This window comes from Castor canadensis, chromosome 3, assembly GCF_047511655.1.
Source record: "Castor canadensis chromosome 3, mCasCan1.hap1v2, whole genome shotgun sequence".
Taxonomy (NCBI): Eukaryota; Metazoa; Chordata; class Mammalia; order Rodentia; family Castoridae; genus Castor; species Castor canadensis.
Window position 1 is genome coordinate 199,818,990 of NC_133388.1, and position 22,921 is coordinate 199,841,910.

At 45.0% G+C, this 22,921-nt stretch overlaps 2 protein-coding genes across 2 annotated transcripts; both read left to right on the top strand.

The window, feature by feature from the left end:
• Positions 1-1,536: 1,536 nt before the first annotated feature.
• On the top strand, positions 1,537-16,069 carry Znf517 (zinc finger protein 517). Its single transcript, XM_074067001.1, has 5 exons — positions 1,537-1,730; positions 5,049-5,117; positions 5,478-5,604; positions 9,488-9,899; positions 15,961-16,069. The coding sequence occupies exons 2-5, from the start codon at positions 5,082-5,084 to the stop codon at positions 16,067-16,069; spliced, it is 684 nt and encodes a 227-aa protein (XP_073923102.1). The 5' UTR covers positions 1,537-1,730; positions 5,049-5,081.
• On the top strand, positions 16,040-20,299 carry C3H8orf33 (chromosome 3 C8orf33 homolog). Its single transcript, XM_074069510.1, has 5 exons — positions 16,040-16,151; positions 16,246-16,551; positions 16,697-16,781; positions 16,933-17,079; positions 17,615-20,299. The coding sequence occupies exons 1-5, from the start codon at positions 16,146-16,148 to the stop codon at positions 17,752-17,754; spliced, it is 684 nt and encodes a 227-aa protein (XP_073925611.1). The 5' UTR covers positions 16,040-16,145; the 3' UTR covers positions 17,755-20,299.
• Positions 20,300-22,921: the final 2,622 nt, after the last annotated feature.

Consider the following 22,921-nt stretch of genomic DNA (forward strand, 5'->3'; position numbering starts at 1 on the left):
TCCATCACTAGTAACTGACTGTATCTTTTGTCTCAGACAGTGAGACCAGACCTGAGAACAAATTGTGGACACACTACTTTATTTGGAATTGAAAGAAGTAGTGAATTATAGCTTCATCAATCTCACTCCCAGTGACTCTTGTTAACTCTTGTAATTCCAGATCTTCAATGAAGGAGTGTTTTTGTGCATGTGGTTCTTTCCTGAGAAGGTCCAAGGTGTCCACCTTTGAGACCACCTACACTGCATTCTGCGGATTTTGGCATCAAGGACAGAGGGAACCCGTGTGGTCAGGCTCGGCGTGGCTCTTGGATCAGGCCTGACCAAGCACAGGCGTTTGTAGAGACACAGCACTCTGGCGTTTTTCCAAGTGTTCTGAACTTGTGAGCAGTTGAGATGTTCGCCACTATTCTTCCACCTGCCACACCTTGGTATGTGGCCTGAGGGTGTTGAATAGAAGCCCTAGCCCCTCTCCAACCGAGCCCTATCCAGCCTGTTGCCATAGTTTGATGCTATTCTAATTTTCACAAAGAGGCCTCAGGGAATGTCCCTGTCTTCCAATGCTTGGCTTAGAAACTTGCAATAAGACAAGGATAATCAGGAGTCTATGTGCTTTGTGTAAGGAAATATAGGCCCCAAAATGACCACGTGGAGAGGAGTGATCTGGCCAAGAGATTCTTTATTGCTGGGTGGGAGAGAGAGAGAGAGAGAGAGAGAGAGAGAGAGAGAGAGCAAACACAACCCCCCCTTCCTTAACAAACAAAAAAGGAAGGAATGTTGGCAATAATGGCGCCCATAGGTTTCAGTTCTTACTGCACCGTTAAGCTTCCGTTTCCCAGGGTAACAGTCCTGCCTCAAGTCTAGCCTGAATTCTCCTTCTGCCCCAACCTCCAATCAGCATGAACCATAAGATCCTAACCAATCAGATCATGCTGAGTCTCACCGAGGGTATTTAAACCGCCCCCCCCCCCCCGCCCCCAATCTTGGCTCTGTTCTTTCCCTCTCCCACCCAGCAATAAAGAATCTCTTGGCCAGATCACTCCTCTCCACGTGGTCATTTTGGGGCCTATATTTCCTTACACTTTGTGTACTGGGCGCCTGGGATGTCCTACCTGAGTGAGTTTTTTCAAACGTGTGTGAGAGGCCACAGTAGGCCCGACCTGAACTCAGCCTGAGCACTACTTGGAGCTAGAGGAAAAGTTCAAGAATGGGGGATCCTGCCTGGCGAAATGTCCCAGGACTGGATTCACAGTCTGGGAGAGGGGCCCAGGCAGCAGGAGTGTTTGGGCTCCTTGCCGCGCGGATCCCAAAGCTAGAGAAGAGAACCGCTCAACAGAGATTTAGACTGCGGTGAGCCGCCGGAATCCCGGTATCTGATTGGCCCGCGAGCTAGACGGACGGGCGGAAGTCCAGGGCGGGGAATTTCGCTTCCGTGGGTTTTGCCTGTACCGCGAGCTGTCTGACGACCTCCCTTTTTCCACTCAGGTGGCGTAGCTGAGGGAGTCCTAGGCCGCGGATTCCTGGCGTGCAGGTGCTGAGATGGGCGGAAACGGCGCCGGCGCCCTGAGGATGAAGGTTGCCTGCGGAGCGAGCGACGCCCACGGCGTCTGTTGAGCGGCGGCTGGGCGGGGCGGCGCGATTCCCGAGCCCAGGCGGTGGAGGTGCGGGTCACCGGCCCGGGTCGACAATGGCCGGGAGTTGGCGCATGGCTGGAAACTGCTTTTTGTACAGGAGTAGGTTAAGGTCGTGGAAGAGCAGTGCCGTGAACGCACCGCGACACCGCGGTGGTATGAAAGGGGGAGGGGAAAGGCGGAAGATGACGCCCCACACTTGAGCTAGCACAGCCCGGCGTTCATTCATTGACTCAGTGGGCACTCAATAAACGTTGACTAGGGCTTAGTATCGTTTGTTTGCGTTTTGCAAGTGCCATTCTGAGAGCCTTATACACGTTCTTATTTAACTCTTAAAATAATCACTAAGGTAATGGCTGAGATTATTCTCATTTTATTTATAGTCTGGAGAAATCCGAGGCACCTTCCTAGGATCTCTACTTAAGTGAGTGGTGTATCCATTATTGAAAGTCAATCCCGTTGGATTCCCTAGTCCAGGCTACTAACAGCAGTTTAACTACTCCCAGATGAGTCGAGCGTGAAGGCAGAGTACATTAAGATGATGATGGGGGAGGGGTGTTGAATATTATTAAAGTACACTATACGTATGAAAATAGAATAATGAAGCCCATTAAAATTGTAAAAAGTTGGGGGAAAAGGGATCAAAGTGCACTATATGCATGTATGGAAATACACAGTTAACCTCTGTGCAATCAATATATGCTAATAAAAAATTTTTAGGTCATACCGGGGTTTAAACTCAGGGCCTTGTGCTTGCTGGGCAAACGCTCTACCGCTTAAGCCATACTTAGAGCCCTTTTTGCTTTTAGGTTATTTTTCATATAGGGTCTCCTGGTTTTGTCCAGTCCTCCCACCTTGATCCTACTACCCATGCTTTCTGTGTAGCTGGGATTACAGGCTCATCACTACACCCACCTATTGAGATGGGGGTCTCACTTTTTGCTTGGTTTGTCCTTGAACCTTGATCCTCTTGGGTAGCTGGAATTACAGCTGTGAGCTCTACCCCCGGCTAATTGCTTTTTTAAATTTTCTTTTTGGTGGCCCAGGGGATTGAACTCATGGCCTCATACTTAAAATTTCTGGCCCTATCCCAGACCTACAGAATTGGAGCATGTGTTTTATAAGATCTTCAAGTGATTCATACACACATTAACTTTTTTTTTCTGTATTGCTGATTGAACCCAGGGCCTTGCACATGCTCACACATTAACTTTTAAATAGCATTAACCGAGTGTAATTGAGATACAATAAAAAGCACATACTTAAATAAAAGGACCCCTTGTGATACATTAAGGATGTGAGCTGCAGGGCGCCAATGGCCAGTCCTGGCTGAGGACCTGGAGGCTTTCTCTGACTCAGGATCACCTCAGCTGGTGAACTGTGTGTGGTCAGTAAGCTTGGGTTTGCTAGTCAGAGAAAACCTTTCCAACAGAGAGGCTTAAGTGATGAAGATAGGGCAGTTTATTCCAGAGTGTGTTCTGGGATGTGAGGGTTGCACAATGTATCTCTGAGGGTCTCTGGGCTTGTCCTGTGGTCACTCCAGGCAGGGGTATTTCTCTCTCTCTTTTTTTTTAATTAGGGGAGGAAAAGTTCTATAGGTAAACTTCCTTCAACTTCTCATTGACCAGAGGTGGGCCTTGCAGTCACTTGGGGCCAAGAGAGAAGGGCACATTCCTTCCTGAATTAAAGGAAGGGGTTCATATATATAGAGATATATAGAGATATATATAGAGAATGTAGGGAGGCAACTGGCTGTGCCATTTGGGAGTGACACCTTGTGTTAGCTGTTAGTGCTAAAATGAACCCACACCCATGGCTTTAAATTTTACATTTCCAAATATATAATGAGCCAGTCCCAACTTCTCTTCTGAATTTTGGACTTGAGTATCCAAATGCTCTCATTTCTCACTTGTAACTCTAATAGGTTTTTTTTTTTTCCTTTTTTTGAGAACAGTTTTACAATGTAGTCCAGTTTGGCCTTGGACTCAAATCCTCCTGTCTCACCCTCCTAAGTGCTAGCATTCTAAGCATACACCACTAAAAGATACCTTTTTGTTTTATTTGAGATAGGGTGTCACTATGTAATAGTCTGGCCTCAAATTTTCAATCCTCCTGTTCAGCCTCCCGAGTGTTGGGATTACTGACATGCGCTACCATGCCTGTCACTAATAGGTGCCTGAAAAATAACATATAAGCCAGGTGCCAGTGGCTCATGCCTGTAATCCTAGCTACTTGTGAGACTGAGATCGAAAGGATCACGGTTTGAGGCCAGCCCAGGAAAACAGTTGGTGATACCCCCATCTTCAAAATAACCTAGAGCAAATGGACTGGAGGTGTGGCTTAAGGGGTCTAGCACCTGCTTTGCGAGAGCCTACTTTTCAAGTGTGAAGCCTTGAGTTCAAATCCCAGTTTCACCAAAAAAAAAAAAAAAACTCATATAAAAACAAGCTTGATTTTTATCCTTCACATATATTCCTGCAGTCTTAACTTTTTGAGTAAATGGAAATTTGATCATTTCACTTGCTCAGTTAAAAAATGATGTCTAATCCTACACATAATTCATTAGCAAACCCTATTGACTTCCTCTGAAATGCATCTAGATTCTGACCCTCTCTCATCACCTATGTCCATCTCCAGCTAGATTATTGCTGAACCCTTCTTGTTGATTTCCCTTCTTTAAATCTCCCACCCCACCCCTTCTCAAAGTAGTAACTGGTAAGGCCAAGTAGTTCCAATCATTTCCATCTCATTTAAAAGGAAAGCCATAGCCCTAAGGCCTCGTCTCTTGCCTTCCCCCTATTACGTGTCAGCCTCTCTGGCCTCTTTGTTGTTCTTTGAACATATCAAATAGACTTGTGCTTCAGGACTTTTGTTTTTGTACCTCTCTCTGCCTGGGATGTACCTCCTGATAACCACATGGTGCCTGCCCTCTCTCTATCCAGGTGTCTGCTTTCATTTCTTGGCCACCTGTGTAAAATACTTTCTTTTACCAGTTGCTGCCCTAATGCTGCTTCTTTCTTTCTGACTTTTTCAACCTTCTGTTCGCTTGTGCATTGCTTTAGAGTGGGAGTTTAGTCTTAGCTGTGTGCCCACTGTCCAGGATCTTGTAGGTAGGCCTGAGAGATACAGCTTATTGCCTCCCCTGGCAAGCACACTGCCAGAATCTTGGTTTTCATTTGGAGGCCTTGAGACACTGTCATACCTCAGCAAAGCTTCACTCTGGAGGTGCAGGGAAGATGCATCTCCATTCTGAGATGGTCTCAGAAGCTACTAGATGCTTAGTCCATCCACCCTGTTGTATTGGGCAGCTCATAGCTGGGTTTCTGCTGCTGCTGCAGACCTGTTGAGGCCTGTGCCCAGAAGTCTTGGAGCAGTTGTGAGAAACTGGTCAAGGCTCATCACACTCCTCTTTCTACACAGCTACCTCTTCAGGAGAAGCTTAGAGATCTGGTGATGGTTGTCAAGCAGCCCCTTCCTGATAGACTCCAGGTGAGTGGTCCTTACAGAGACCCTATATGTGTCCTCAGCTCTTTCTTGACAAAAATCTCTCCAGAGTTCTCTCTGAGGGGCTGGTCCCAGAATGTAGCTAGCTGACCGTCTCCACTGATTCTTCAGTCCATCAAGTCTGTGAAGTAGGCTCCTCACTCTTATTTCCTCATGCCTGGACTAGCCACAGTAAAGGCAGGGATGCCCCAAGAGGAGTCAGTGTGGTAGGTCCACAGTACTTACTCCGAGGGAAGGCTAGTGCTTATACTTAGGTACTTGGTCAATCTTGAGCCTAGTGTTTCTCCCTGCAAGGCCCAATCTTGGCCTGGCCCCCAGGGATGCAGCAAGATCTTGTCATTCCAGGTCTTGGTTTCCTTCGAGGATGTGGCTTTGCTCCTTTCCCAGGATGAGTGGGGATGCCTGGGCCCTGCTCAGAGAGGCCTCTACAGGGATGTGATGCTGGAGACCTATGGAAACCTAGTCTCCCTAGGTAAGTTTCCTTCCTAGGACTCAGCTCTGGAGCCACCTCCTCTATGAATAACGTGGGGCTCAGGGGTTCCTCTCTTCTGGCCCAAAGACCTGGCATTTTAAGCCTGCTCCCAAGCAGGTCTGGTTTGTGCAGAGCAGGGGATGGTAGTGCTGGGACCCTCCTTGTAAGAAGTGTGGAAACAGAATATCATACACTGCACACCTAGTATATTCATACCCTCTGACTTATCTTTGTGTATCTTTAGGGCCAGTGGTAGGATACACAATTTATAGATGTACCTGAGGCTAACAAATGTTATCACTTGCTTAAGTGCACAGAGGATGTTGGTCACAGGTCTGAGATATGAATCCATATGGTTTCAGAATCCTGCCTTCCTTATACTGAATTGCTACTTCTGTTTAGCCTTTCACTGTGCATCAGTACCTCCTACTGTGAGTGGTCTACACTATAATGCGTTCAGGCCCCCAAATCTGACCTTCCTTGGTCTCCAGAAAAGCTAGGTCTGACCTTTCTTCAGATAAGGTGGAGGCCTGTGTCTTTCTCCAATGTTTAGAGATGTTGTAACAGGAGGTCATGACCAGCACATGGATTCAGACCACAGTGTTGTCTTGCACTAGGCCTGCCTGGGATGAATCATCAGTCTTGCTTCCTTTCTCCGGAGCAGGACTTGGAGGTTCCAAACCTGATGTCATCTCCAGGCTGGAGCAGGGGACAGAGCCTTGTATTCCATACTTGCCTAGGACTTGGGAGAACTGGAGCTGGAAGCACAAGATGGAGGGGGAGTCTTCCCCAGTCTCTGCTGCTTCTGCTGGCGGGAACTACAACCTTACTAGGCTCTTCTCAGCTTCATACCAAATCTCTTGTTACCCCCATGGCTTTGCTTTCTTCCTCCTTCATTTTCTATTTTCCCTCTCCTTTTCTTGCTTATTATTGCCCCTGTTAATTATCCACAAATATCTTCATGTTTTCTTACACTAGGAAATGTTCTTTTCAACCGCAGAAAAGAGCTCAGGTACTTGTCCCTAGTAGCTGTCTTCAGTCCCCTCACCTCATGTCACCCCACCTCAGCCTTGCTGACTGCTCTGCCTTGGTTGCTTAGGTACCACTTGGACAGATGCTTTCTGGCTGTCTCCCACTTCGACTGTTACTTAGAGCATCCCAGGCTGATTCTGGGCCCTGGAGAAACAGGACTTAGAGAGTTCCCTCCTGTGCAAGGAGGGTCCCAGGCTGTGTACAGTGATAGCAGAGTCCCAGTGCACTGTGTATTCCTGGCCTTCTGCTGATACAATGGACTTAAACAGTGTATCCACGTCCTTGTAGGGCTGGTGCTCAGGAAACTGAAATACAAAGAGATGAAATTGCTGGCCTGAGGTCACAAGCCAGGCAGAGAGACAGGGCAGGGCTGGATCCCTGGCAGATCAGCTCCAGACCTCATGCTGTAATTAATTTTTTTCATTTAAAGAAACAGGTTCAGGTCAGGCATCTGTGGCTAACACCTGTAATCCTAGCTACTCAGGAGGCAGAGATCAGGAGGCTCAAGGTTCGAGGCCAGCCCTGGGCAAATAGTTTGTGAGACCATAATCTCAAAAATACTGAACACAAAAAAGGACTGGTGGAGTGGCTCAAGTGATAGAGGGCCTGCCTAGCAAGTGCAAGGCCCTGAATTCAAACCCCAGTGCTGTCAAAAAAAAAGAACAACTTCAGGTTCATGGTTAGTGGTGTGGCTGAGGGCTGGTGGTGTGGCTCAGGTGGTAGAGAACCAGCTTGGCAAGTGCAAGGGCCTGAATTTAAACCCCAGCACGGCCAAACAAACAAACAGCTTCATAGCTGCCTGTAATCCCAGCACTCAGGAGGAGCTCAAGTTTGAGACCAACCTGGAAACAAAATGAGACCCTATCTCAAAAAAAAAAAAAAAATCCAGAACTTTATTGAGATATAATTGGCATACAGTATGCTGTAGTTGTTTAAAATGTATCATTTTACATATGTTGTCATACATATATACTTGTGAAACTGTCAATTCAATCAAGATGGAAAACATACCATCTCTTTGTAACCTTTCTCTTATTCCCTCTTACATCTGTCCTGATGTAAGTTATTGATCTGCTTTCTGTGACCATAGATTCCAATTTGAGGATTTTATGTAAGTGGAATCATAAAGCATGTACTCTTTTTTTTGTCTGGCTTTTTTTTTGGGGTAGTACTGGGGTTTGAACTCAGGGCCTCACGCTTGCTAGGCATGTATTCTGCTGCTTGAGTCACTCAGCCAGCCCTGTCTGGCTTCTTTTACTATAGTTTATCTATCCATTTTCTGAAATTTAGGTTATTTCTAGTTTTTGGTTAATACAAATAAAGCTGTGAACATCTGTGTGCAAATCTTTGTATTACCATACATTTCCTTTTCTCTCAAGTAAATACCTTGGAGGAATTTTCATGGCAGGTGTATATTAAAATTTTTTAAAAGTTGCCAATCTGTTATCCATAGTAGTTGTTGTATTTTGTCTTCCTACCCGCGGTGTGTGAGTTGCAACTCCTTCACATCTTCATCAGTACATGATGTGGTCAGTCCTTGTAACTTTAGCCATCTGATAGGTGTGTAGTGGTAGCTTGTTATGGTTTTAATGTTCATTTCCCTAATAACTAACAATGTTAAGCATTTCTTTTCTTGCATTTGTTGTTCATTTGTGTTTTCTCATTGGTGGAGTATGTTCAAATCTGTGACCAATTCTTAAATAGTTTTTTTTTTTTTGAGTTTAAAAAAATTATCTTCTGAATACAGGATATAGCCTAGATACAAGTCCTTTATCAGATATGTGTTGTTCCATCTTGGTTCTTGTCTTTTCATTTTTTTAACAGTGACTTTTGAAGAGCAGAAGTTTTAATTAATTTTTTTCCCATATTGGGGATTGAACCCAGGGCCTCACACATTCTCAGCAAGCATTTGACCACTGAGCTACATCCCCAGCCCTCTTTAAAAATTGTTATTTTGAGACAGGGTTTTGCTATGTGTTCCAGGCTGGCCTGGAACTCTTGATCCTCCTGCCACAGCCACCTGAGTAGCTGGGATTACAAGCATGTGCCAACATGTCTAAATTTTGATAAAAGTACAGTTTATCAACTTGTTCTTTTATGGATTGTGACTTTGTATCATATCTAAGAAATCTTTGCCTAATTTAGATTTTCTTTTTCTGCAAGTTTTATAATTCTAGGTGTTACATTTAGGTCTGTAATCCATACTGAATTAATTTTTGAATGTGGTGTGAGATATGGATCCAAGTTCAATTTTTTTTGTTTGGGTGGGGTTGAGATTTGAACTCATGGCATTGCCCTTGCAAAGCAGGTGCTCTACTGCTTGAGCCACACCTCTACTTCATTTTGCTCTGGTTATTTTGAAGTTGGGGTCTCACAAACTATTTGCCTGGGCTGGCAATCCTCTGGATTGCAGCCTTCTAAGTAGCTAGGATTACAGGCATGAGCTTTAATGAATATTTGAATTCCTGTTATATGTAAGCCGTAAGGTGCCTTATTTGCAACTGGGTAGCAATGCCATGGATTCCACCTCTACTCTTCCTGTCCTGATTGCTTCCCTCACAACTGAGAGCCCTTTACTCTCAGTCATGCCTTGTGGTTCTTGAAGTACCTTTCCTGGTAGTCTGTTTGCATGTGTAAGCTTTGACCTGGGGCTTCTTTCCTTCCATCAGCTTTCATTGCCTTCATAGCATGTTTTTCCTCTTCCAACTTGGTGCACTTTTTTGTTTTGTTTTTATGCATTCTGAGAACCCTGTACCCTTTTAGGAGATCATATAAATCTTCCTACCTGTGCTCTAATTCTTTCTCATAGTAAAATCTGGATGATTCATTTTTTTTTTTTCTTTTCTTTCAGGTTATGATTCTAGGATTGAAAAACAGGAATTGACTCCAAAGCAAGAAATTCCTGAAGGAATAGAATCCCAGAGCGCAAAATCAGAAGATCATGTAAGGATTGTTTCTAAGGAAACTGAAGAGATGAGCAGAAGTGGGGGACAGTTAGAGAATTGCCAAAGGGGATTTGCAGCAGGAGGACTCAGGACACACTGCTCCCAGAAGATCAACCTTAGATCAGGCCCCATGGCCCATTTAGACAGCCCCACAGGGAAGAGCAGACACACACTAGTACCACTGGTACTCAGTGTTCCCCAGACTCAGACCCTGCTGCACATCACAGAGTTTCTAGAGATGGGGGTCTCTGTCAGAGTGTGTTGTGGATTAAGAACTCTCAGCATAGGGAAGACCTCATTTACCCCTTATGTCCCTATGTGGGAAAAAGAGTCTGTCACCAGAGGATTCACACTGGAGAGAAACCTTACAAATGCAACAAATGTGGCAAAGCTTTCAGGGCTTGTTCATACTTTATTCAGCATTGTAAAATTCACACTGGAGAAAAACCCTATGAGTGTAATGAATGTGGGAAAGCTTTTAGCACACGTCCATCTTACATCCAACATCTAAAAATTCATACTGGAGAGAAACCTCATGAGTGTAATCAGTTTGGGAAAGACTTTAGTCATTGCTCTAATCTGATTCACCACCAGAGAATTCACAGTGGAGAGAAACCTCACCAGTGTAAGGAATGTGGGAAGGCCTTCAGCAGACAGTCACACCTTGTTCAGCACCAGAGAGTTCATTCTGGAGAGAAGCCTTATGATTGCAGTGAGTGTGGCAAAGCCTTCAGTACACGCTTACCTCTCATTCGGCATCAGAGGATTCATATGGGAGAGAAGCCCTATGAATGTAATGAATGTGGAAAATCCTTTAGCCTGAACAGAACACTTACTGTTCATCAGAGCATTCACACTGGAGAGAAACCCTATAAGTGCAATGAGTGTGGGAAATCCTTCAGTCAGCACTCACAAGTTACTCAACATAAAAGAATTCACACTGGAGAGAAGCCTTACATCTGCAGTGAATGTGGAAAACCACTCAGTGCCCGACTGTCCCTTACCCAGCATCAGAGGATTCACACTGGGGAGAAACCTTAGCTGCAGCAAGTGTGGGAAGGCCTTTAGTCAAAAGGGACATCTTTTTCAACATCAGTGCATTCACACTGGAGAGAAGCCCTATGAATGTGAACAGTGTGGAAAAGCTTTCAGTCAGAGTTTTAACCTCATTCACCATCAGAGAACACACAATGGTAAGAAGCCCTACAAGTGTAATGAATGTGACAAAGCCTTCAGTATGCTTTCTTCTCTTGTTCAACATCAAAGAGTGCATAATGGAGTGAAGCCCTATGAGTGTCACAAGCGCGGGAAGGCTTTTAGCCAGGGCTCACACCTTATTCAGCATCAGAGGAGTCACACTGGAGAGAAGCCCTATGAGTGTACTGAGTGCAGGAAAAGCTTTGGACAGATATCCACCCTGATCAAGCACAAGAGAACACAATGGGGAGAAGCCCTATGAATATGGTGACTGTGGGAAGGCCTTCAGCCAGAGTGTACACCTTATCTGCCACCGGAGAATTCACACTGGAGAGAATCCTTATGAGTGCAGTGACTGTGGGAAGGCCTTCAATGTTCACTCTTCTCTCATTCAGCATGACAGAATCCATACCGGTGAGAAGACTTATGACTGCACTGAGTATGGTAAAGCCTTCAGTCAGCATTCATAGTTCATTCAGCATCAGAGAGTTCACACTGGAGAGAAACCTTACATGTGCAATGAGTGTGAGAAATCCTTCAGTGCTCGCTTATCCTTCATGCAACATAAGAGAATACACACTGGAGAGAAGCCCTACAAATGCACTGCATGTGGAAAATCCTTCCGACAAAGCTCTTACCTTATTCGACACCAGAGAATTCACAGTGTAAAGTGGCCTTCCGTATGTAGTCAATATAGAAAAACTTTCAGAGAATAACTTTTATTAGTTATGGGAAAGTTCATGAAGTTCACAGGGAGCAAGCCTATAGATGCAGTGAGTGTGGGGAACCTGTTAGTGCACAGTCAGCGCTCATCAAACATGGGTTAGTTCACAGCTCAGGGTGACTGCTTTGTTTATGAGCTTCTTACTGTTTTAATGTTATGAAAGTTGTACTGGTGAGAAAGCAGTCACTTTTATTTTAGAGATTCAGTTCTTAAGGGATTTAACTCTCAGTGAGCTGCTAACTGAAAGCAGGTTGCCAAAGTATGTGGCAGAAATTCCAGGGCAACACACCTTCCCTCACATTCAGAGGATGGCTGTCTGCTTGGGAGTTTGAAACAAGTGCGATTTAAATATCATTAATTTAGATGTGTCTCATAGCCTCAGACCTTACAGTGCAGTTAGATATTTCATTTGACCCATTGTTTTTTCTTTTATCATTTATTTCAGCTTCGAGAAATGATTGTGATCCTTACATGTTCAAATATGAAACCAGGTTTAGTTTTCTTAAGTATTTGTGCCTCTTCAAAATGTTTTTGTTCTATTGTGAGAGACATGGTGCCTTCAACTTCAAAAGTATTACTCTTTTTCAACATCAGATAATCTATACCAGAAACATGATTCTAAGCAAAAGTTCAAGGAATGAGGTGAAACTTGTATGTAGATTCAAACTGTTGAGAACCTGCTAAGAAGTCAAACACATATAAAATGGGATTTTTAAAAGATAATTTGAAAGAAAAAACTGTATGGACTGGAAGGGTATTTGGCATAAAGTAGATGCCTGGTAGCATGGGATCTGACCTGTGGTTCTCTTAAAATCAGTGTTGGTATCTAAGAGAGGCCAGCTCAGTCATAGTGGCTGCAGCAGCCTTGAGCTTTCCTGAAAGACCTTTACAGAGAAAGTTATAAAATTACTGAAAAATAATTGATGACCTAAGTAAATGAAGAGATATACTAGGTTCATGTTAGATTCATAATTATTTAATATGGACATTTAATTATCCCCAAAATGCTCTATAGAATTAAGAATTAATCCAATTTGTATTAGTGGGGTTTTTTTTGTCACTATGACAAAATACCTGAGAAAACAACTAGGAGGAGGAAGTATTTATTTCAGCTCACAGTTTTGCAGGTTTTCGTTCATAGTTGGCTGGCTCCATTGCCGTGGGCCTGGGATGAGGCAGAAACATGATGGAATGGCACGGCAGAGCAAAGTTGCTCACCTCATGGTAGCCAGGAAGGAGGGAGGGAGAAAGGGAGAGAGAGGCCAGAGTAAGATACAATCCCCAAGTACATGCCCCCAGTGACCTACTTCCTGCAGCTAGGCTCTAGCTCCTAAAGTTTCCAGTACCTTCAACACATGAGCCTGTGGGGGACAGTTCACATTCAAACCATAACACGATTATAACAAAAATCTTAAGAAAATTCTTACACATAGGAGGCATATAAGAACATTGCTACTATATTATTAGTAATAACAGAATCTTGAATCTCAAAATATATTAAAACTAGATGTGATGGTACATACCTGTAATCTCATCATGAGGGAGACAGGAGGATTGTGAATTCAAGGCCAGCCTGAACTGTATATAGAGACCCTATGTCATAAAAAGCACAGGCTGGGGATGTAGCTCAGTGGTAGAGTACTCACCTAGCATGTACAAGGCCCTGGGTTTGATTACCAGCACTGAAAATATGTCATGTATACAGTTGATCCTATTTGTAGATTCCATATTTTAAAATTTGCCTACTCATTAAAATTTGTATGTGTGTCTTGGCTTTCACAGTCATTAGTGGATGTGTGTAGAGCAGTGAAAATTTTGTGCTTGATCTGCATGTTGTCAGCTGAGATTGAATAAAATGACACTGTTTTCTGGTTTCAGCTCTCATATTGAAACATGTACATTTAGTGACACATTATTTACACTTTTATGAGTTTTCTTGGTGATTTAGTTGTTTAAAGCAGCCCTTAAGTATAGTGTTAAAGTGCTGCTTAGTTTTGCTAAGTGCAAGACTGATATGCCTTAGGAGAAAATCAGTCTGAAAGATACTGGAATGTTGTTCCCAAGTTCATGTCCTGGTGTAGTCAGTGATTGAAGATGCTGGACCAGGAGTTAAGCAAGCATAAAGCTTATTGAAAGGATAGCAAAACACCCTGATGGGTGGGACTTAGTGAAGTTGCTCAGCCAAAGAAAGGCTGAAGTCTAGGAGATAGTATAGGGCTCTGCCTGACTTGGGCATCCACTACTCTACTTTGAAGCTGCATCTATAATTGGCTGTCTAATTAACTTCTTGCTGAACCCAACCATCCGGCTGCACACCCTCATCCTTACTGGACTGGACATTCCACCATGGTCTTGTTAGTCCATCCTGTCATTGAAGTCTGTCATATACATTTTATGAATACAGCTTATTACTTTGGTGAGACCTCCCTCCTTTTGCTGTCTTGGGAAAGTTCGCTGTGTTACTTCCCTTAAGGGGTCTGTTTTTTCATCTCTTTAGGTGTTTGTCTTTAAAAATGCTTCTTTGCCTCCCTTATCTAGGAGAAAGATCACTGTACTTTATTATTTGGATGAGAAGCTCCTCACATCTCCTTAGATGTTTGCTTTCAAGGATGCCTTCCCTGGTACAGCGCTTGCCTAGTATGGGCGAGGAGGCCCTGGGTTCGATCCCAGCACCAAAAAAGGAAAGAAAAAAAAAAAGACCTCTCCACAAGGATGCCTTCCTTTCTCCTTTATCTGAAACAAAGTTACTTTTGTCACCAGTTTCCTTTACATTCCCAGAGTCTTTTCTGCCATCTGCCCCTTCTTATGTTTGCTCCCCTCACATTAAGATAAGCTTCACTCAGAGTTACAGTTCTAGTGACCATGAGTTCAATGTTAGCAAATCAATATATATTAAGCCATCCATAAACAGAAACATACATAAAACCAGGGTATGTATTGACTGGTTGATGAAAATGTTATTAGCACAGGTTTCCAGGCATTTTACTTTTTATTTCTCCTAATAGAAATGTTTCAATGTTTGCTAATTCAGTGTTTGCAGTGACTTTGTAGAACATAACTCTACAAACAACAAGAATCAACTGTACATGAAAACTTTTTGAGATGTCTCAATATGTAGCTCACAGTGGCCTCAAACTTGAGATCCTGTTGCCTAAGCCTCCTGAGTGCTGGGATTACAGGCACACACCAGCATGCTTGGCTCTGTCTTTAGGAAAATTTAATGTTTCTTAAAGAGACCAGGAAAGCAGACCCAGGAAAGATTGTTTTAGTGGAGACTAAAGCATTTTAAGAGATGGGAAGCAGCCACAGTGGTAATGAGAACGTCAGAAAGGATGGTTTCAAAATTAGAAATAAGGGCAAAATAGTTTCTGCTGGGTATTGAGGGGGGGGAGAGGGAGGGGGTGGAGTGGGTGGTAAGGGAGGGAGTGGGGGCAGGGGGGAGAAATGAACCAAGCCTTGTATGCACATATGAATAATAAAAGAAAAATGAAAAAAAAAAAAAGATGGTTTCTGGAGAGGTTGCAGAGACGTTGAGGACTGGGGGGAAGTATGGGAAGAGGTGAGTGAGAGAGGGACCAGTGGAGGGAGAGTGAGAGGTATGCAAATAGTTGCCTATGCAGGATTTATAGGGCATGAGCTGGCTGGACAGTCAGGATAAGGCCTAAGGTCCTTATCCTGAAGGAAATGGAAGATTTTTAGGCAGGAGAGTGGTATGGTCAGTTTTCGTTTTAGAAAGATCAGTATCAGATCAGAAGGAACAGGAGGGAATGAAACTGGATGTAGAGATAAGGAGGAATCAGCTGTAGCAGTTCAGGCCAAGACTTGGGGGAGGTGGTGGTGGTGATTATTTAGGAGGTAAATGGACATGACAACTGACTGGATTTAGGGGTTGGGGAAGAGAAGGGAATCTGTTCAGGCCGAGTTCTGGAATCCGTGCTTCTGAGCCAAATCAGAGGGTAAAGTCAGTTAAAGAGGGGAAAGCCCCTTGGATCTGGAATCTACTCACTACCCAAACCTCCAGTTTCCCAGGACTAAAATACATACCAAACTATGATGACTTTAAAATGTGTAAAATATTTAGATATTTCTCTGTAAAAATTGAAGCAATCTCATTCGTGATCTTGAGCTAGATCCAGCAGCTACACTGCTGCTATATTCTTAACCCTCACATAACTAACTGTAATCTGTTACAACACAATAAAAAACTAATACACCAGCTATCTTTGCTGATTACCCTCCTGAAGCTGCCCGCGTGAAAGCCTTTTACCTTTACCTATTTTACTCTCCCCACCAGGTGAACTTTGCGAGAGCATTCCTCTGTTTAAAGTTTTGTTGTGCTCTCCAACATGGGGCCTGGGACACAGGCAGGGCTCCACCAACGCCGGCCCTGACCCTCAGCAACCTCTTCTTTTAGCCACGCAGGCTGCACTGCCCTGACTCCCCTCCTTTCCCCTGCAGATGCGCACGGGCCTGTCCCCAGCGCTCCGCCCCGCCCCCATTCGCTCCGCCCCGCCCCGCCCACCGAGCGCCGGACCCCCAGCGCGTACTGCGGAACCCTGCGTCGTAGATGCATTTCTGGAGGAGGGAGTTCATCGACGGACTCGAGTCCTACCCTACGTAGGTACCCGCGGCCGCAGCGGCGAATGGCGGTGAGCGGGTTGGATAAGACGTGCTGGTGGCGAGTACTGGGACGGTCGGCGGCCCTCCCTCCCTGTGACCCTCGTACTATTACTCTTTCTCCAGGCTCTAGGACATTCTGCTAGGGAGGCACCAGCATCTGCACGCCTGGGTACTGCCCGTGCGTCTCGCAGACCTCGGCCTCCCGGCCCGGGTCCAGATGCCCCGAATCCTTCCGCCTTTCTCTGCTCAGGACAATCTACGTGTAGTGACGTCGCCGCTAGAACACATCCTATAAGCGGTGAAAGCAGCTCAATCTCCAGGAAGCAAAAGAAGAAAACCCCGAACAGGCCCTCTGTGGCGAATGGAGAGAAGGCCTCAGAGAAGCCTGCTTCAGAGGAAGTCCCCCTCGGCGCCGAGGCCCAGGCAAGGGTGGGATCCCGCGTGGTTTCTGGGTGCGAGTCCCCGTGCGGGTGTTGCCTAGGATGTGCGGAATTAAGGCGCTGAGAGGGATGGGTCAGGGGCTACAGGGTCCCTGTGCCTCTCACAAACACTCCCTCTCCCCCATTCATCATAGGCGGAGCTGCTAGCTCGGGAACTAGCCTGGTGCGTGGAGCAGCTGGAGCTGGGCCTCAAGATGCAGAGACCCACCCTCAAACAAAGTGAGGGCCCCTCTGTATACCTGGGGGGGGTGTGAACGGTGACAATGCTGTGGCCTGTCAGTGCTGCCAAAGGATGGAATTGTTGTCTTTGAGGTAGGGGGATAGGTGAGTGTGCATAAGGTCATCATTAGTCCTTTATTTCTATTTGCAGAGGAACAAGCTATTGGGGCAATCCGAACCCTGCGCAGTGAAAGAACCCCTCTGCCCCGGAAGAGGCAGCTGATGCGCTCCTTGTTTGGAGACTACAGGGCTCAGATGGAGGCTGAGTGGCAGGAGGCCCTGCGGGCTCTCAGGGCTGGTGAGGAGCTGGAAGTGGCTGATTTAGTATATCTATTTGTAGAGGATAGGGGAAAGTGCCTGGGAAGTGGAAGGAAGAAGCCCAGAGCAGCAAGGCTGGTGGTGGGAGATGATGGGCTCAGGGAAGCCTGAACAGGGAGAAAGTCTGTACCTTTCAGGGGCATAAGTCCTGGGGAAAGGAGGAGACTAGTCCTTTCCTGGTTCTGCCCTTGGGGTGGGGAAAGCCATTTCATCTGTCTTTGTTTTGGCTTTCTTATGTGGCATTGAAGCCAGATCCCATAGCAGTTTGAGTGTAATTACTGGGGCCAAATAACCTTTGTTGAAATCCTGGATCTACCACTTATCTTAACACTTTTGGCAAGTTACTTCATCTCTTGTGACTCTTAAAGGGAGTGATGATAATATCTACCTAAAACTTTTGAGAAGTTAATTAGTAAAATTGTACAATGGGGTTAGGTTTGTGTGGGCAATCATAACTGCATCTGTAATATTAGCTGTTATTACTCAGTTCTGACTCTGCTCCCCTCCCCCAAAAGCTGCCCATTCAGCCCAGGTACAGCCGGTAGGTGAAGCTACCAGAAAGAAGAGCCGAAGAGTCTGCAGGCCTCGTCCATCAAGGAGAGCCAAGGCTACTGTGGACACTCCTGATGAAGAGTTTAGGTTTAATTTCTTTTAGACTCTCCCCTATTCTGGAACAGTCCTCTCCCAAGGTGGTGTTGGGGTTTGTCTTCAGTGTGAGGCCTTTCCAGGAATTCTTTGTCAGCAAATGTGGGGTTGGTTTGTCCCTGGCTGGTCATAGATCTGGGCAGGTTTGAGACTGTCAGATGAGCACAAGACCCCATTTGTAGGTTTTTTGATAAAAATGTTCCTGCTGTCAGAAGAGAGGGATGCATTTAGAAAATCTTCTATGATAAGGTGAAGTGAGTAGTGTGTCAGCCTCCAGGATTTGTGGGAAAGCTATGTGATTGTATGCTGGGTTCACTTTTGAAAGAATGCCCTGTGAAATGATTCAGTGCTTTATTGTCACATGACCCTAATAAATCTCTCCCTCTTTTTTTTTTTTTTTTATAAAAATGGATAATGAGTGAAAGCGTGCTGTCTGTGTTAGAAGAAGTAAGATGAATCAGGCGCTTGACACTGTTGGATCCAGCTCTCACCCCATTTCTAAATAGGTGTCGTCCTCAGGCAACCATGTGGCCTCCATTAGGCCAGTCTTCTTCATGGGATCCAAGGAGCTGCTTGAGCTTATGGTCCTGGCCAGAGACCTGGATTGAGAGTTAGCAGACTAATTCTCTAAATGTTGGTATCAGTCCCAGGCTCTCTGCTCCTTTGAAGTGTGATCTTCAGATGACCTAGGAGACTTAGGTGATCTTTGCTAGTGTTGCCCAAACTTGTATCCCAGACTAGATAGAACCTGGAACCCAGCCATGTAATCAACATCTCTGTATGGGTGTTCCAGGGGCAGTCCAAACATAACATGTTCAGAACACCTGATTAGGCTTCATATCTCCCTTCTGCTTTTCGTTCAACAACAGTACTGCCTCATCTAGTAGATTAGGCCACAAACCTATGTTGTTCTTAATTGCTGTCTTTAATCTGCTTTTTTTCTCTGTGTGTGTGTGTGGTCTTTTTTTTTTTTTTTGAGACAGGGTCTGTGTAGCCCAGGTTGGCCTTGAACTTGAGGTCCTCCTGCCTCAGCCACCAAGTGCTGGCATTACAACTGTGTGCCACCAGTGCCACCATGCCTGGCTTAATCGTTCTTTATCATTCTAGTTCTGACCCCGTGTCTTATCCTGACTTCTGTGTTAAACTCCTGATGTTAAGTGTCTTCCTGCTTCTGTCTTGCCTCCTGTCTTCACTGCAGCCAGAGTGACTCTTCACGTATTTTAGATTGTATTTCTCCTGGTCAGTGACTTCATTGTTCCTTTTGCCTGGATTGCTCTTCTTCCAGCATGGCTGGCTTCTGGGAAAGTAAACATCTGAGAAACGTGGGAAAGTTACTGTTACTCATCAGCCCAAGGTAGCATATTCAGATAAAGAAAGGAATGTTAATAGGAAACAGTTTTCTTACCATGCTCACCATGCAGATATAGTCCTAATGACCTGAGTGTCTGCTTTCACACTGAGAATCCTTGTTTATTAAACTCATAGGAGTCATTTATAAAGACAGTTCTGATCTCAAGAGGATGCCATAGTTTATAACCCAGATGTAGCTTCAATAAGGGGTCTTGGGACTCCTTATTTTACACCTATCCTAACTGTCACTTCCAGGGAAATGGGAGCCTGTCCTCACAGTTCAGACCTGATGTTGACTCTGATACACAGTCCTGTCTTGCTGTGTGTTCATCAAAACACTTCATTTAGATTTTGCCCAATGGCCCTTCTGTTAAACCTAGAGTAGCCCTGTGTTTTGTGAAAAGCCCTTTAGGTCTCCTCTGCAGTCTTCCCTATCACAACAGGCCAATAAACTATTGGATGACAGGTGACAGGTTTGTCCCTTACAGCACTGAGGAGGTACTATTACAGTCCTTAGTCTTTGGGTTGAATTCCTGCCTGCTTCCCCATTCTGTTTCCCACGGGCTGTTTGACCCTTTGCCCTCAGCTCTGTTGGTAGGAGTTTGGAGGTTCTCAGAAAAGGGGACACCAGGACAGATATTCCCCTCTGTGGTTAGGGTTAAAGTTAGGGTTTGGGTGAGAGTTTGGTTTAGAATTCAGGTTTGGGTCAGGGTCTAGGGTATGGTTTAGGTTTGGGCCAATGGGATGGAGGAGCAAGGCTGGAGGAGCAAGGAGTTGAGAAGGCTGGAAGGATGGTCAGAGCCATGGTAGAATCGGGGCTTTGACCTGGGATGAGTTGGGAGCCTTCTGAGAATTTGATGTGTATAATTTCAGTTTCAGAGGTTCTTTCTGGCTGCTGACTTGAGACCAATTTAAATGCATTTGCTTCATGCCTGGGAGCTGCCCAGCCTCAACTGACTGGATGAAACTTAGTGACATAGCAGACTGCAGAGAAGCATGGGGGTGCTGAGGTCTCAGTTCCTCTGGAACTGTCTGGTCTTTCCTAAGAAGCACAGAATGGCTAGTTTCAGATTAACTCAGTTGAGAGGAGGCTGTCTATTTAATCTAATGCCTGGGTATGGTGTTAGACATAGAATGCTTTTGGGTAAAAATAGTGCTCTAACATAATAAAATTTTATTCAAAAAAAATTTGGGGGTTACTGGGGCTTAAACTCAGGGCCTACACCTTGAGCCACTCCAACAGCCCTTTTTTTTTTTTTTTTTTTGTGATGGTTTTTTTTTTGAGATAGGGTCTCGTGAACTAACTGCCTGGGGATGGCTTTGGATCACGATCCTCCTGATCTCTGCCTCCTGAGTAGCTAGGATTATAGGTGTGAGCCACCGGCACCTGACTTATTCAAAAATTTAATACATAATTATCATGTGGTGTATAATATGTATTATCATATAACATATAACTTGAATACTGCCCCAAGCAGCAGGGAGGCAGTATAGCAGGAGCAACATGAGGCTCCTGGAGGGAGTTCTGTGTAGATGTGGCTGCTCTCCAGCCTGAGTGAAGGCTGGGTGAGTGTTGTGGTTTGGATCTTAAGTGTCCCCCAAAGCCATGTGTTGAAGGCTCATCTCCAGCCTGTAGCACTATTGGGAGGTGGTAGAACCTTTAGGAGGTTTAGCCTAATGGAAAGAAGCTTGGTCACTGGGGCATGCCCTTAGTAGGATATTGGGACTCTGGCCCCTCTTCTCTCTCCCTTTGTTTCCTGGTAATCTTGAGGTGAACAAACTTCCTCTACTATGTGCTTCTGTCACCATGTTCTGGCCAAAATGATGAGACCAAGCAATCATAGACTGAAATCTCTGAAACCATGAGCCAAAATAAACCTTTCCTTTTTAAGTTGATTTATCTCAGGTATTTTGTCACAGCAACAGAAAGCTAACACTGTGGAGAATCCCTTGGTGGAATTCTGAACAAAGTGTAATTTCTCAGCTTGCATAAAAGTTGCCTTCCTATAAAATTCAGGCTGAATTAAGATTGTAAAAATACAAAACAAATCTAAGTCAGTGCCTCTGCCATATCTGCACTCTGCTGAAAGGAGCAGGTGGAGGAAGGAAGAGCACCTGGAGGGGAAGATGGCAGAGGTGTTCATGCAGAATAGGTGTAGGTGCCTGGCAGACTCCTTGCAGAGTCCCTGCAGGTGAGGGGTAAGAGGAATGAGATGCAGAGAAAGCTTGGGAACCATGAAGGGGATAAGCAGATCCTGGTTGTGAGTCTCCTGCTAAAGTCATCTTCCTTCTTGGCACTTGATCTTTTGGGCTCAGGAGAGAAGGCACACTGTGAAGTCTCCTGAGTCTCTAGCAAGCAGGACTTGGCTTTAGGGCAGGAAGGGAGAGATGAAGAGATTGGATCCTCTCCTTTTGATTGCTCTGGGGAATGTAAAGTGGATGGGTGCTATGGGAGACAAAGCCCTACTCTCTACACATCATCCAACTAGCCTGGGTGAGGTCAGTTGCTGAAGTCCTTAGCCATTGTTCCTGGCTATCGTTTCTAGCTTACAGGAGCTTGTTACATGGATGCCTGTGAATCCTGAATACTTTTGTGCTTGGAGGCTACTGAGAACTGAAAGAACTACAGTTACAGATGGAACTGTATTTCTCACTGTAGTCCATCAAGGTGAACAGGTTGGACACCTTGGCTGGTCTCTGGGTTTGGGGACTGGAGATCCCCTTGCTTGATTCTTATTCCTGCAGATTTTGTGAGGCAAAAACCTTGGCATGTTCTGTAGATGGCCTAGGATCTCATGGGGATCGATCGGGCTTTTCTATCTTCTCAGAAGCTGGCTTCTCAATACAAGGAGGTGGCCTGGGCTCTGGCCACTGTCTTCTCATCTGCTGTTTGTTTTTCTGAGTACTAGCCTATTACCTACTCATTGTAAAGATGTTATGGAATCCTCAAATGTGTAAGTAGGCATAAGCATCTCCCTGAGTCTCAGCATTGGTTCTCACAAGAGGAGACAATTTTGAGAGTCTCCTTCCAGGTTTCTGCATGTTCTGGTGTAGATGTAACTTTGTGCTTTACAAAGACGCAATCATGTCATAAAAACAACTTGTATTTTAATATCAAAGTGTATTCAGGTTGCACATAGAAAGCAGCCTCATTTTCATTGTAGTTTTTTTTTTTTAAGACAGGTTCTTATTATGCAGCCTAGACTGGCCTTGAATTTGCCATCTTCTTGCCTCTGCCTCCTGAGGTCTGGAATTAATAGGCTTTAACCAATATGCCTTGTCTGACTTACCTTGTTTTTAACAGCCACTAGGTATTCATTACATGAATGTCTGTAGTTAGTTCCCCTAGCTACAGGGTGAACACCTCTTTGTTTCCAGTCCTTTCCTGTTATAGGCATTGCTACCACAGTTTCCCTTTCAGATTTGTCTCTGTGCATTTGCATGATCTCTTTTAGGAAGGCCAGTTCCTCGTAGTGGAAGTTCTGGGACAGACGGGCGAGTGCTCAGAATTCTGTTAGTCTGCCAGGAGGGCTGCTCTGGATTATGCTTCTGACAGCACTGCCTAATCTGCTTCTTGCTTCTCCTGCCTGCACTGGATCTGATGAACTTATGTCTTTGCTGAGTGATGGGGTGGAAAACATCTCCTTTAATGTGCATTTCTTAGGTTTTCATAAGTGGTAGAGATGCATGGTTCTCCTCTGTCCCTTGCCTTGTCCTGATTCTGCAGTGTCAAAGGTCTGGCTTGGACCAACCCTGCATCACAGAGCCCTCAAGGTGACCTGTGGCCCATATGGCCTGAGCATTTCATCTGTGAGCCATAGTTATCA

Excerpts from the sequence above, each read along its gene's own strand:
- Znf517 (XM_074067001.1), top strand. The coding sequence starts at position 5,082 with ATGGTTGTCAAGCAGCCCCTTCCTGATAGACTCCAG. Across the intron at positions 5,118-5,477 it reads CCCTTCCTGATAGACTCCAG|GTCTTGGTTTCCTTCGAGGA; the intron begins GTGAGTGGTCCT and ends TTGTCATTCCAG. Across the intron at positions 9,900-15,960 it reads TTTACCCCTTATGTCCCTAT|ATGCGCACGGGCCTGTCCCC; the intron begins GTGGGAAAAAGA and ends TTTCCCCTGCAG.
- C3H8orf33 (XM_074069510.1), top strand. Across the intron at positions 16,782-16,932 it reads GAGACCCACCCTCAAACAAA|AGGAACAAGCTATTGGGGCA; the intron begins GTGAGGGCCCCT and ends TTCTATTTGCAG. Across the intron at positions 17,080-17,614 it reads CCTGCGGGCTCTCAGGGCTG|CTGCCCATTCAGCCCAGGTA; the intron begins GTGAGGAGCTGG and ends CTCCCCCAAAAG.